General features: G+C 44.4%; 1 protein-coding gene across 1 annotated transcript in view; it reads left to right on the top strand.

The window, feature by feature from the left end:
- Clip1 (CAP-Gly domain containing linker protein 1) overlaps positions 1–15324 on the top strand; it is an 80884-nt gene that overhangs the window by 19586 nt on the left and 45974 nt on the right. The window contains exons 7-11 of the mRNA XM_029533866.1: positions 470–530; positions 1999–2031; positions 5645–5749; positions 9776–10720; positions 14147–14263. Coding sequence (XP_029389726.1) covers positions 470–530; positions 1999–2031; positions 5645–5749; positions 9776–10720; positions 14147–14263 — 1261 coding nt within the window. The remainder of the gene's footprint in view (positions 1–469; positions 531–1998; positions 2032–5644; positions 5750–9775; positions 10721–14146; positions 14264–15324) is intronic.

The following is a 15324-nucleotide window of genomic DNA, read 5'->3' as shown; positions in this document are numbered from 1 at the left end:
TCTCTCTCTCTCTCTCTCTCTCTCTCTCTCTCTCTCTCTCTCTCTCTCACACACACACACACACACACACACACACACACAGAGTAGAATTTATACATGTATAATCTGAAACCTACTTCTTTGGTAAGCATTTTCCTTTAAGGCCGATATTATTTTGATTGATTGACCCATTCTGATATATGTGGCCAAGGGAAAAAGGTTTTGTTTCTTTGTTTTCAGTTTCTTTTTGTGTCATGTTCTCTAGAGTTGTTACCTAGATAAAAGTTTGGAATTTCTAGATGATTACAGCCCCTCTTTTCTACACCGGCGCCCTACAGATGCATGCTTTTGTTTTGTGCGTCTCTAAGGCGTGCGCTGGCATCGCTGTCCTGAGCTCACCAGGGTGCTGCTCCGGCTTTTGCTGTGCCGTGAGGTGGTCCTTAAAAAAAAAAAAACTTTCCTCAGTGCCTTGCTTGGTTTTATCCCACAGGAAAGTTGAGGACCTTCAGTTCCGAGTTGAAGAGGAATCGATTACCAAAGGCGATCTTGAGGTAAACCCTTCCAAATCTTTAAAGCCTTTATGAATGCCAGTATTGGGATGTAAGAGTGACACACCGGGCCCAGCTGATCCCTGTCAGAGCAGTCCCATCAAGAGGATGGCGGGCATCTGGCCTTGGCCCACTTTGGGTTGTCCTGAGGTGATGGTCTGGTCCTTAAGCCTGGGATTGTGGTATTCACTGGCAAGTTACGATGCTCATAACTCTCCTCACGTTTCAAAGTTAGAAGCTATGAACTGGACTTAATCAAGTCATAAATCTGGCAGTGTGTCCTCAAGGCAGTTTTAGGGAAGTCTCCTTTTGTCCCTCGGGTGTTGGAAATAGCATTTTAAAAGATTTTAACTTCAACACAATTGTACTCAGCAAAGCATTTTTGCTGCGGTTCAGCTCTGCCCTTTAGTGGAGCAGAATCAATCCTTTATAACCCTACAAAAGTCAATGGTGTGTTCTCATCATTTACTTTGTTCTTTTGGGACCAGGATTTAAATAGTTGCTTTTTAAAGTAATGTTTCCAGAGCAAAACCCAGGAGCAATGCATGCCACGTCTCTGACAGATTTGAAAGTCAGCAGTTTCCCTATAATAATATAGGTTTCTTATCTTCCCCAACAACTACTCATGGTAGTTTGGAATTACACACTGCTATTAAATGGTGTTGCTGCTTTGAAGCCACTGCCATATATATGACAAAAATAAATGATTAACTTTTCAAAATTTGAAGAGTCTATAAGATTCTTCATAGCATTTTCATAAAATCTGCACATGTCTATACAGTTTTCAGATTTTGGGGAGGAGCTGTGACATGGCCTGACTGTGTAGTTCTGGTCAGCCTGGCACTCACAGTGCAAAACAGGCTGGCCTCAGATTTATAGCAATCTGCCTTTGTCTCCCAAGTGCTGAGATTACAGCCATGCACCACCACGTCCAGCAGAAGGTGTGTGTGTGTGTGTGTGTGTGTGTGTGTGTATGTATGAATTTTTTTTTTTTTGCCACCATCAGGATTTTGGAGTCTGTTGGCTTAAATTTTAGGAGTCCTTCCAGACAACTCTGATTTCCTTGCAAACAAATGTATTCTTATAGTCAATAAAGAATAAAAAAAAAACATTTTCTGAATTCTAATTTTATAAGGTCTAGACTTTAATGGCTTTAATTTAATAGAAACCCTCTTCAGTCATTTCACATATAGTCACATCTTGTAGTTGACTTTTGTGTTGTCATCCATTTAAAACACCCCAAAGTCTCATCAGAAGTTTCATCTCATCATCTAATTCATAAGAATTACTGCCTCTGGGGTTTGGGAAAGACTAAGTTAAGAGAGTTACATTAGCAGTAGGCCAGTATAGTCTGTCTGATAAACTTACTAGAAATTAATCAAAGTTATATTGAAACCCTAACACTGATTGAAACTTTAGTTGAATTTCTTTTTGTTGTTGTTTACTTTTTTTTTTATTTTTTTACTGATAGCAAAAGAGCCCGATTTCTGAAGATCCCGAGAATGTAAGAGGGCACTTAACTGTGTGGATACTTCCCTTAACACAGATTGATTCCAGATTAAAATGCTTATTGATACACTCAAATACTAACCACATAATCTGACCTTGGGACTTTTCCCGTAGTATTTCTATGCATGTGACTTTCAAAGCAAATGCATTTATATCTTTAAGAAACCGTATGCAATGACTAAGCTCTGTGGATTCATTTGTTACTGATAGGAAAATATTTAAAGAAGTTTGTCTGAGGGCGTAGACTCCTTCACCCAGTTCATAATGTTTTCTAGTTTGGGTAGACACTGGAGGGAAGCATAAAACACCTTAGATGGAGGGGCTGTGGAGATGCTGGGCGACACTTTCCAAGCAGCCAGACCTTCCGGTTGCTTTTGTGCCTGCTCCCACTGCTAGCCAGCGCAACTGATAAACCCAAGCTTCCGTTTCTGGCTGTGGTATTTCCCCTCCTATCTGCAAGTAGAGGTCAGCGTCCTCCCTGCATATACAGGGTAGTCTAGGTTCGTCTCTAGGAGCTTTCCCTAGCAGCAGTGCTGCCGTGTGGTGCTGGCTCTCCCTCTTCTTACAGTCTGCCAAAGTGGCCTCCGGAGCACCGATTCTTGTACCCACTGCCAGCTGGGCTGCCAGTGGAGAAGACCCCAAACGACTGGCTTTGATTTACAGGCTCAAAAGAACAAAATTGAAACAAAGATTTTTTTTTTTTTTTTAATTCTTACTATCTATTGAGCTGAAATAGAGAGCTCACAGTGACATTTTGATGTGGGATTCCTTTTTGCGAAGCTACTTCAGTGATCTGGGTCTCTTTCTTCTCTCCATCCAGAACAGGTTTCGCTGCCTCCAGTGTCAGTGTGCATGGGACCTCTTCCTGCCTCTCTGTGCGCTTCTCGCAAGGCCTTTGCTCTCCTTCCAAGCCCCGTCCCAGGACTTTCCGCTTGGGATACCACACCTCAGTCTCAGAAAGCAGTGATTTGAAAGGGCTGCCCTGTTGTGTCAGGCTTTTACCACAGGCTGTGGCATGGAGGTGAATCGCTGGCTCCCTTGCTACTGACTAGTAAAAGTCCACTGTGGAGCACCCCTTCTATAAGGGAGCACGGGGGCTTGTGGCACTCAGCTGGAAGGTCTGACCTGAGGGAATACTAGGTAGATGTTTTCTCTCTCTCTTTTTTTTTTTTTAAAGACAGGGTCTCACTCTGTAGCCCAGGCTAGCCTTAAACCTGTGGTGATCCTCCTGCCTCAGGCTGCTCAGTGCTGGAATTGCAAGTAAGAGCCACCTCTCCTTTTCTTTTCTTTTTTTTCTCTTCTCTTCTCCTCTTCTCTTCTCTTCTCTTCTCTTCTCTTCTCTTCTCTTCTCTTCTCTTCTCTTCTCTTCTCTTCTCTTCTCTTCTCTTCTTTTTCTTNCCTCTCCTCTCCTCTCCTCTCCTCTCCCCTCCCCTCCTCTTTTCTTTTCTTTTCTTTTCTTTTCTCCTCTTCTCTCTCTCTCTTTTTTTAAAATAGGCTCTGGCTATGTAATCTATGCTGGCCAAGAACTTGCAATATAGCCTCCTCTTGATTTCCCTGTCTCTGCTTCCTCAGGCGCGGGGACTGTATAGGCTTGCCTCGCCATGCCTGGCTGGATATTTGTTTTTTATCTGCACATAGTGAGTGACCCTTTGTCCAGAGGACGCCTAATTCATGGTCAAAGGAATATGAGGCCATTTTCTTTTACTGCGTCCTTTAGTGTGAATTCCTGAAGCTGTAGCCCCAACTTTGTGGGTCTGGATTAAACTGTTTTCTTGTACAAGGAGAGTATTGAGCAGGTTCTCTCTACAGCACACGTGGATGCAGGGGACCATTGGGTTTTGAAATGTATCTCATCATCTCACAGAGTATAGCGAGTGTAGGCGAAGAATGTAAAGGAAGAAATGTCTTCTGCCTGATTCCAGGAGGCAGAGGCAAGAGGATATCTTTGAGCTCTAGTCCACCCTGCTCTACAGAATTTCAGGCCAGCCAAGCCCATATGATGATACCCTGTCACACAAAAAAGTTTTCTGTTTTCCTTTTTAATGTCCTATGATGGTTGTTTATGTCTCAGAGTGACTCCTTAATGTATCAAAGACACCAGAGTACCAGAGGACATGTCCATGGCTTTGGTTTTCTCCTCAGGCTCGGTGATACTTTGTTACGGCCTTTCTGTCATAGTCTCCGGACTCATAGACATCTTAAGTTAACCCTTACAGCGTCAGTCACTTGTCGCAGTGACAGTTGGGTCAGAGAGATGGTGGAGGAAGTTCCTTAGGCCAGTGTCACGATCATTTCAAGTGGAGCAAGTTTCAGCCACACTTGAGTCTGTTAGGCCTGGGTCCCAGCCAGGTGACTGACTGGATAGGAAGTCACCGAGAAGGTGTGGTTTCCAGGTCCCGCTCGCCCTGAGATCCCAGCAGTTCTCTCAGCATGATTGCATTGCCACCCTTTTTACCTTCTGAGCTGGTAGAGGACAACTTCGTGGACAACTTCGTTTCAGGATAAGAAACGAGTCCCTTGTATCTGGAGTTCCACTGTCCTCTTGCTCTGATCTCCTTAATTGGCTTGTTTCAGAGGAAGAGGCAGCGGTGGGTGGGTGATCTATACTAAATACTGGCTTTGTAATCGCGAGCCCTCCCCTCTTCTCCACAGAGAGTTAAGCCTCTGAGATTTCCTAGTCGGGAGGAACTTAGAGCTGCTGCAGCCCTGCTCTGCTGTAGGGAACCTCACCAGAAAGCATCACCCACTTCTGCAGACACCACTGCTGGGTGCCTTGGCGCTCGCTGGCTTCTAGAGCCTATTTTATTTGTTCGTTTATGTATAATTATTGTCTGGAAACAAGGTCTTATCCTGTAGCTCAGCCAGCTCTCGAACTCACTGTTAGCCCAGGCTAGCCAAAAATATCGCCGCAATCCTCCTGCCTCACGCTCAAAATCACTGGGGTTATATATAGGCTTAAACTACTAGAGGCCAGGGCCACCACAGGCAGCCCAGATTCTTAAGGTGAGCCCTTGAGCCCCTTATTTTATTACTATTATTTTTTATTACACATTGTTTGCCAGGTCCAGCAGTCTACTCTGAGGACCTCCTGAGTGCTTGAAGACCTGTGGCATTGTCTTCTCCATACATAGGTGAAAGGGATGATGATCTTTTTGAGGGCCAAACAGCCTCGTGCAGTCCCCGAGTCAGCGACATACACGTTAATGTCACGTAGCCATTGTGGGGGAGGGGAAATGATAGTTAGGGGGGGGTATTAACTGTGCTAATTTGTGCTGATAAACTTCACTTATCAAGATAACATATCTTTGGCTGCATGCATCTGGAACTTCATCCTGCCTCATGTGTTCTCCATGTTTTTCTTTCTCAACAGACTTAGCTCCTGCCCTGCTCCTGCCTCCCTCCTCTGTTCATAGTGCCCGCCCTCACTCCCTCCGTCCCTGGCAGCTCCATCCTCTCTCCCATTGTTACCTTTTCTGTTCGTCCCATGGCAGAAAGTACTGGTGGCTCAGCCTGCATGCCGCTCTCTCTCTCTCTCTCTCTCTCTCCTCTCGTGCTGGCATGTGATGGTGGCACTGTTGTATTCTCTCCCTCTTCCCTCTCACTAACAGACGCAGACCAAACTGGAGCATGCCCGCATTAAGGAGCTTGAACAGAGCCTGCTCTTTGAAAAGACCAAAGCTGACAAACTCCAGAGGGAGTTAGAAGACACTAGGGTAATGGCTTTCACTATTTCCTGAAGCAGCTTCACGAGTGGGAGTGGTGGACACGTCGGGCGACAGGCGACAGGGCACGGGCCTGCTGTTAGCCCGAGCCTTGCTTGACCCAGTGGTTCAGCCTGAGTTTGGTCTCAGTACCGCTGAGGCATCCGGGAGCATAGAGTGATGAGGAGGTGTTTTGTGTAAGGCATTTTTGTCAAAAGTAAACTTACCCGAAATCAAGATCAGAAGCCTTCTGACATAGAAACTCCATGGGTCTCTGCAGCAGCACTTGAGGTTCTGTGTACGGTTCCTCTCCAGTTTCCACGAGCAGTCAGTTGTCCTCCAGTTCTCCTATTCTTAGTTACTGGGTTTTCTAAATAATTTATGCTTTTTCCTACCTTTGCCCCTGGCCTGTTGGGAAAAAGAAATGGAAACATTAGCTCTTTTTTTATTTTGTTTTATTTGTTTGTTTGTTTCTATAAATGAGAATTGAACTTTGACCCCCTATTATCTTTTTCTTTTTCTCCACTCACTCCTCCCCTTAATGGCTGAACTCACATCTCCTTTCTTTCTGACACCCAGATTAAAATCTCATTGATTAGGAAGGTCAGATGTGTGGGGAAAGAATGACTTCTTTTGGGGCCAGGGCCTCGGCCCTCTTTTAAGTGTTTATATATTAAAGCACCCGTCGAGCTCCCGTGCCGCTCACTCTACGGTCTGCTTTGTAACTGTTACTCAGCCTTTTCATCCCCCTTGGAAGTAGAGGTTGTAGTATCATCGCCTGTTCTGTCGACTTTTGCAGAAAGTTTAAGGTTTCACAGCAAATAATAATAGAGGAGCCAGAAGTGCCTTTCAGGTCATTTGGCTCCAGAGTCTATGCTCATAATTACTATAGGATGGAATCTTTTGATTTGTGCTAAAAGAAATAATCAGAATCACTCACATGTAAAAAGAATAATAAATATATATATATTCATATATGTACCTGTAAAATCATGTTTGACCATGATTGGCCTTAACTTTAAAATTTCAAAAATTACTTTGTATCTATCTGATCAAATTTGTTACCAACTTTTCTTTTGAATCAACAGTATTTGTAGAAATTTCTTTTGGTGTGAAATCATTGTTAGAAAAATCTAGACAAATGGATAATCTTCCTTTTCTCAATCACAACCTTTAGTTTTCTAATAAAGAAGAAAGGGTAGGGAGAGAGACAGGGAGGGAAAGAGAGAGAGAGACAGAGACAGAGAGACACAGAGACAGACAGCGAGGGAGACAGAGAGACAGCTCATCTGTAAGGTTTTTTTGCCTTGCAAGCGTCAGAACCTGGGGTCAGTCCTAAGAACCCATGTTTAAAAAGGCCGGGCATGGCGGTTCATGCTTGTAATGCCAGCCCTGGGAAAGCAGAGACAGGCTTCCTGAAGCTTTCTGGCCAGCTACCCAGTCCTGTCTACTTGGTAAATTTGAAACCAGTGAGAGACCATGTTTCAAAAACACATGAAAGAGCCCAAGGAAAGTCACTTGAGGCTGTCATCTGGCTAATCTATGTACTTGTGGACATAAGCACATATATACAGACACACAAACCTATGCACGAACAAGCAGGTCTTCAAATAAAATAATAAATACGTCAATAAATAAAGCTGGGCATAGTGGCTCATGCCTGTAATCCTAGCCCCTGGGAGGCTGAGACAAGAGACTTGCAACAAGTTCAGGGTTAGGCTGGCCCACATAGGTTTAGGTCAGCCTCATTGCAGAGTAAGACCCTGCCTGAAAAAAAAACAAAAGCAAAAAGAAAATGGTTTCAGTTGGCCTCAGAAATGAGCATGTATTTGGTAAGAAAAAGAAAAAAGAAAGAAAGAAAGAAAAATGGAGAAAAGAGAAGATGCTACTGTGGTGCGAAAGACTTGCTCTGGGAAACCCAAGGGACTTAGGAGACAGAGACCCTTGGTGTGACTCAAGTAAGGGAATACACTGTTTTTTACTTCTAAATTCTTCTCCCATATCTTAGTCAGCAAGCAGATACAATGTTTTCTGGGTTTGCCCTGGAAGCTAAGGCACCCGTTTTCAGATGGACTTACAGAGCCATTTCGAATTCGAGTTTATAGCCGTCTATAACAGACAGTGTCTTCTGTTAGCCCTCACTCCTGGATTCCCACATGTGAAAAGAACCAGTGGTCCACCGGCTTCTCACCTCGCCTACAGTCCTTTTCAGGAGGCGTTTTAGAATCCCTCCCTAGCCTGGAAGTCCACCTTACACCCAGCTCACCTGGTGCGGTAGAAATCCGAGCAAGAATAAGAAGCAGTTGCTGGCTTTTATGGCCATAAACCGGCAGGAGAATTGTGACTGAATGCCACACAGAGAGTCACCACCCTATTGCTTTTTACTTAGTGTTCTCTGAATTTGACAGTTCCATTGTGACCGGGAATGGACCTACTGGCTTTGATTTATTTATGCTATGATCTTGTGGCAAAGGGCTTCATTGATGTTTTATATATTAGTTGTCAGTAAGAAGTTGATGGACCTCCCCTCCCTAGAGACCGGAATATAAATGAATTAACGTGTTTAATCTGAGACATCTATATAACCACGAAGGCCCACAACCGTAGTCCGTTCTATAACAGCCAGTGACGGTGTGGTGCCTCCCTTCCTCTTTCCATTCATATCGCTGAGCATCACAACATGCCGGGGTGAACATGGGAAGCAGAGGACGCCTGTCCTGTTTTTGTCCCTATGCAGGCAACATGGGCAGGAATCTGAAAGTAGCTGGTTCTTGACATCTGGGACCACTGGTATTTTAAAACTACTTGTATTCCCTTCTACTTCCCAGATTAGTTAAATGATCCTTATGTCCTAAGATACCACCATCCACATATTTTTTTTGTTCCAAACTTGAGAGTCTAGGAAATAGCAGTAGAAAAAAAAATGTTTGTAAGATGAAAAGGCACAAGCTGATGAAGTATTTTTCTCCCTAACTCTGGATGATTTATTTTTTAAAACCCCAGAGCTCAGATAGGATCAAAATATGTGGAAGTAGCAAGCGCGCAGCTTAGACGTACATTCCACGCATGTGTGCGCTCACGCTGAGAACCACTGGGTTAGAGAAACAAGATGCAAACATCAGAGTGCGGACACAATTACAAAAGCCACAAAGGGGTCTGTGTGCGAGAGGCTAGTGTATGACTACAGGTAAGTGATGTTTTAGTGACAGCTAAAAAGCCAGTAAATTCTCCCTTACCCAACTGGGGATTTTAGTCTACAGTCGATACATTGCTCACTGAAACATGGGAAATTTCAGACCTTGTACACCTCCTGTCTCTCAGAAGTAGAGTGCAAGCCACGTAAACAGAATCTTAAGTTTCTGATTGATACCTTCATGAGAAGTTACCTGTGAGATTAATTTGAATAGTATATAAAACCCAGTCTGTTTAAAATATGTTTTTTATCATACAATGACTATGAACATCTTTAAGATATTTTATGTCTGTTTCTCTCTGAGTTTTTCAAATCCTGCTTTGTGTCTCATGGCACGGCTTGCTTTAGATGAGATACATTTCAGGGCGCAGCCAGCTGTGGCTAAGGACTGTGTGTGCACAGTGGGTTCTAAGCCCTCCTCAGCTGGAATAGCACCTAAAGCGCCCCTGAGGAGTAAAGAAGGCAGAAACAAACTGACCAAATGAGCAGTCATGCTTCCAGGAGGCAGGCAGATTACTGAAACTCTTATTTGGAAGCTACCGTTTCTGTTAACGTCTTATCAGTTAATGAGTACTTCCAGTTTAAGCTTCCTTAGAGTTGAGACAGATAGTGTTGGAGTGAGGTAAACTCAGTATCCACCTGGGACTTCGGAGCGGCAGGAGTTTGTTGAAGATGATAGTAATTATGTAGTAGAGTTTCCGGAACTGAGCTTAAGCTGTTATCTCCCTGTGCGAGCCTGAGACGTTAACCCTTACACGTGATAGACTGACTTTGCTTAACTCCGGGTGTTTGGTAAATAAGAAAAATCATCAGTGCTCTCTGTTTCTTATGACCACTGTTAATAGGTGGCTACCGTCTCTGAAAAGTCCCGAATAATGGAACTAGAAAAGGACCTAGCATTGAGAGCCCAGGAAGTAGCTGAGCTCCGAAGAAGGCTAGAGTCCAATAAGCCTCCTGGGGACGTGGATATGTCTCTCTCCCTTTTGCAAGAAATAAGTGCTTTGCAAGAAAAGCTAGAAGCCACCCGTACTGACCACCAGGGCGAGATGACTTCCCTGAAGGAGCACTTTGGAGCTCGGGAGGAGGTGTTTCAGAAGGAGATCAAGGCTCTGCACGCGGCCACTGAGAAGCTTTCCAAAGAGAACGAGTCCTTGAGAAGCAAGCTCGACCACGCTAATAAGGAGAACTCGGACGTGATCGCTCTGTGGAAGTCCAAACTGGAGACCGCCATAGCATCCCACCAGCAGGCAATGGAGGAGCTCAAGGTATCCTTTAGCAAAGGGATTGGAACGGACTCGGCCGAATTTGCAGAGTTAAAGACACAGATTGAGAAACTGAGACTAGATTACCAGCACGAAATAGAAAGTTTACAGAGTAAACAGGACTCTGAGCGGTCTGCTCATGCTAAAGAGATGGAGACCATGCAGGCCAAGCTGAGGAAGATCATTAAGGAGAAGGAGGACAGCCTGGAGGCCGTCAAGGCGAGACTGGACAGTGCGGAAGACCAGCACCTAGTGGAGATGGAGGACACGCTCAACAAACTGCAGGAGGCGGAGATGAAGGTAAAGGAGCTAGAGGTTCTGCAGGCCAAGTGCGCCGAACAAAGCGAGGTCATTGGTAATTTCACATCGCAGCTCAGTGCCGTCGAAGAAAAGCTCTTGGATCTGGATGTGCTTCAGAAAGCCAATTCCGATGGTAAACTGGAGCTCGAGGCACTTAGACAGCAGCTTGAGGGAGCTGAAAAGCAGATTAAAAACTTAGAGATTGAAAAGAGCGCTGAAAGCAGCAAGGTTTGTATTGACATCTCCCATGGTTTTTTTTTTTTCCCCCTTTTTCATTTGTTATTTTCATTGTATGTTACTTTTAAGTTGAAGTCATTCATCTCCAAAATGCCTGATTTAACATGAGCCGTGTGGTGCGTCCACTTGAGTGTAGTAGAATCTTCTCTGAGGATCTCACGTGTGGCTTCTTCTGAGAAGAGAGCAAGTAATGACCAGCCGTGCGGATTTTAGTTTCCTATTATTTGGAAACTTATCTGCTACTTTACCGCCTGGCCATGATGTAAACGCCTATTTAAGCTTATACTCTCTGTTTAAAATAGAGCTAACTTCCTAAAACAGTGATGTTAAGGTTAAGTGAATGAGAGAGAGGGATGGGGAGGAGGGAGGGAGGGAGAGAGAGACAGAGAGACACAGAGAAACAGAGACCCACTCAGCCTGGGCATGGTAGTGCATGCATATAATAAATACTTAGAATAATAAGGCAGGAGGTTTGCCAGTTCAGTTCCAGGCCAGCCTGGACTACATAAAGAGACCCTGTCAAAACAAAACCAAAACAATCAACCAAAACAAAGACCACACTGTAAGTTCATTTATTCCCTTTCTGCCCACATCACTCCCTGGCTTATAGGGTTATTTCTGTCTAATGTAGACCATGGACTCTGGAGAGCCTCTTAACTCCTGTATAAGTCAGCATGCCTGGCTAAGTAGTGCTCTCAACAAAGCAAGGCCAGGAGCCCAGAGCTATTTGCATTGTTACCGTACTTTTATGCCACGATGAAGAAACCGTTTGTGATTAAGACGCCACGACCAAGGCTACTTAGAGAGAGGGAAGAGCTTATTCGGGAATCGTAGTTCAGAGGGTGTGAGTTCCGTGATCGTCCTGGCAGGAGCATGGCAGCAGGTAGGCAGATGTGGTGCTGGAGCACAAGCCGAGAGCTCATCTCTCAAGCCGTGAGCACCGGTCGAATGAGAGACTTTGAAACCTCAAAGCCTGCCCCCCCTCCCCCATCATATACCACCTCTAACAAGGCCACTTCCTAAGTTTCACCAACTGGAGATTAGGTATTCAAATATATATGATCCTGCGGGGGCCATGCTCATTCCACCCACCATACCATCTAACCTTTGCTCTCTGGAGGTGGCAAGAAAATTGAGGCCGGGTCTCACTGTGTACCCCAAGCTGCCCTTAAGTTCCTGATCCTTTTGTCTTTTCCTCTCAAGCTCTGAGATTACAACGTATATCACTATGTCCCTGCCCCTTGTGGGGTTTGTTTTTGTTGTTTGTTTGTTTATATGTTTAATACGGGGTCTCGCTTTGTAGCCCAGGTTGGCCTAGAGACGGCTTTATAGCCTACGCTGGCTGTGAGTTCTCAGTGGTCCTTGTATTTTAGTCTTCCAAGTACTGGGATTACAACAGACATACACCTCCCCTCCTTAGACTTCCTTTTTGTGTGTTGTTTGGGGAGTTGGGAGACTAGACAAGTGTTTGTCAAGGATTAGGAAACTAAAGCATCCACCAGCTACATTTCCTGTTATCCAGCCCTGTCAAATGTCAGCTTCAGTTCCTCAAGATATTCTTCCCGCCGGGCGGTGGTGGCTCACTCCTTTAATCCCAGCACTCGGGAGGCAGAGGCAGGCGGGTTTCTGAGTTTGAGGCCAGCCTGGTCTACAGAGTAAGTTCCAGGACAGCCAGGGCTATACAGAGAAACCCTGTTTCAAAAAAAACAAAAACAAACAAAAAAAAGATATTCTTCCCTAGTCCTGCCACTAGTGGTAGTGGAGGCTCTGGTATTGGTGATGATCCTGCCACTAGTGGTAGTGGAGGCTCTGGTATTGGTGATGATCCTGCCACTANGTGGAGGCTCTGGTATTGGTGATGATCCTGCCACTAGTGGTAGTGGAGGCTCTGGTATTGGTGATGATCCTGCCACTAGTGGTAGTGGAGGCTCTAGTTTTGGTGATGAATGACTTTTGTGGAAGAAGTTGTTCTATTGACAAAGAAGTAAGGGTTGTGGTCGCTAAATGGGGACATGAAGACAGATAAACAGCAAAAGTCTGCTAAGTAAGTGTACTTGAAAATCAGCTAGCCATAGGAAAAGTTTCTTTAATCTTAGGTGGTTCTGAAGGAGCAATAATAAAAAGCAAGTTAGCTAGAATAGATTATTGGGCTGATCATTGGGTCATCCTTTGACATAAGGATTTAATGAAAGCTGAGCTCTGACGGCTGTCCACCGGATCTTTAAAGGGCTCGTGTTAAAAAAATTTTTTGTTGTTTATTTTTCGTTTTTTGAACTCACTCTGTAGATCAGGCTGGCCTTGAGCTCAGAAATCCTCCTGCCTTTGCCTCCCGAGTGCTGGGATTAAAGGCGTATTAAACACGCCCAGCTGTGTTGAGATATTTTAAGCATACAAATATACAGAATAATGTAAACTACCAGTATAATGTGCCTAGGGCCTGTCTATGCTAAAGCAGGCTCTACCACTTTTTTAAATTCAGAAATGAACTTGATCAGGTAGCTCATTGAGGAAGTAAACGCCAGCACTTCCATCTTTAGACCGTTATGGTACTCAAATTTAGGTATAGAAGAGTAGTATATTTGACCTTTTAAAAATAGTTATCAAGGGCTGGAGAGATGGCTCAGTGGTTAAGAGCACTGACTGCTCTTCTGAAGGACCTGAGTTCAATTCCCAGCAACCACATGGTGGCTCACAACCATCCGTAACGAGATCTGGCGCCCTCTTCTGGAGTGTCTGAAGACAGCTATAGTGTACTTACACATAATTAATTAACTAATTAATTAATTAATTAAAAAAATAGCCATCAGAACAGGGTGGTGGTGGCACGCCTTTAGTGCCAGCACTGGGGAGGCAGAGGCAGACAACTCTCTGAGTTCGAGGCCAGCCTGGTCTACACAGCAAGTTCTGGGACAGCCAGGGCTACACAGAGAAACCCTGTCTTGACAAAAGGAAAAAAAAAAGCCATTAGAAGCTGGAGAGACACTCAGCAGTTAAGCATGCTTACTGTTGTTGAGGAGGATTCAGGCTTGGTGTCTAGTTCCAGGGGATCTGATCCTCTCTTTTGGCAAGCTTCTGCACATACATGATGTACATAAACTCACACGGGCACGCGTACATACACACACATAAAATTAACATAACTTACGCTAGCTAGGTAGGTTGGCACAGAGCGTTTGAGGCCATGCTGGTCTACATAGAGAGTTTCAGGACACACGGGGCAGTCATACCTATAACTGATTGTTTGAAAAGGCACAAAGCAAGAAACGGCAAAAACCCCTCGTTCTAGTATTGTTTTGTTATGTTTCTCATTATTTTATTTTATTTTTTTTTTACCATTTTATTTTTCCTTATCATTCTTTTTTTGTTTCTTTTTCTTTTGTTCCATTTGCTTATGTACCATGTAACTCGGTGTGTTAGGCTAATAGCATTTCCCAAGAGCTCCAGGGGAAAGAGCTAATGGTCACTAGTCTGCAGGACAGTTTGAATGAAGTCAAACAAGCGAAGGAGACCTTGGAGAAAGAACTTCAGACGTTGGTAAGTACCTGGCAGATGGGAGTCAGAATCTTAGCCTTTCTGGCCTCTTCCTGTTTAAAGGGACATTCTCCCTTTAAAAAAAAAAAAAAAAAAACAAAATAAAACACTGCAGTTATTTCTCTACTTCTTCAAAAGTATGGATTTAAATTGAGTGTATTAGCAGCTGCTAAACACCTCCAGGGGAACTGGATCAAATCGAACAAGTAAAGGTAGGTGTTATTTTCTTTATCAAAAAAAAAAAAAAAAATGCTCCTTTTTCTCCAGTGAAGCCATGCCTGGCAGTTATTGGCAGCTTAGTTTTACAAACCACAGAGTATCTTCCCAGACACAAGACATCCAGCACTGTCAGATCTCACTATGAGGTCCCATACCCCACCCCGCCTTCAGCATCTCCTTTGTGACCGTGGGCAGCAGCTGTACAGGTCTTTAGTGCCCTCTGTCGGCGAGGTGTTGTATCGGCTTGAACTGTCACCGGGTTGTCTTCTGCCTTAGGAAGTTATATTTCCATTCGTAGGTTTTCTCTTACTTGCAAACTGTGTAGTGGTACAAGGCTTTAATCGCAGCCCTCAGGAGGCAGAGTCTGGCAGACTCTGAGATCCAGGCCAATCTTGTCCACATATCAAGCTCCAGACCCTCCAAGGCCACAAAATAAGACCCTGTCTCAAAACAAACAAACACACACCAACCCAACTAATGCCCCCAATAAACAAATCTTTTCCCACCCCTCCCACTTTCTTTACCTTCTACGCCATAGTTTGACCTTACTGGAGGGTAATAATTATGGACAGTCGCCATGGTACCTATGGAAGCTTTGGAGAATCGAGGCAGTTCTCAGGAGCCGTGGGACCACGGCCCCCACGGGCACCTGCACACACTTAAGTGCACATGCCCACATACACACCTACACATAATTAAAAATGATAATATTTTTTGAGACAGGATTTTTCTGTCTAATCCCGACTCTTCTAGAACTCGCTCTGAAGTCAAGGTGGCCACAAATTCAGAGATTCAACTGCCTGTCTCCCCAGTGCTGGGGTTAAAGGCATGTGCCACCATGCCTA

This window comes from Mus pahari, chromosome 23 (assembly GCF_900095145.1).
Source record: "Mus pahari chromosome 23, PAHARI_EIJ_v1.1, whole genome shotgun sequence".
Classification (NCBI taxonomy): domain Eukaryota; kingdom Metazoa; phylum Chordata; class Mammalia; order Rodentia; family Muridae; genus Mus; species Mus pahari.
This window is presented reverse-complemented; position numbering and strand designations above follow the sequence as displayed.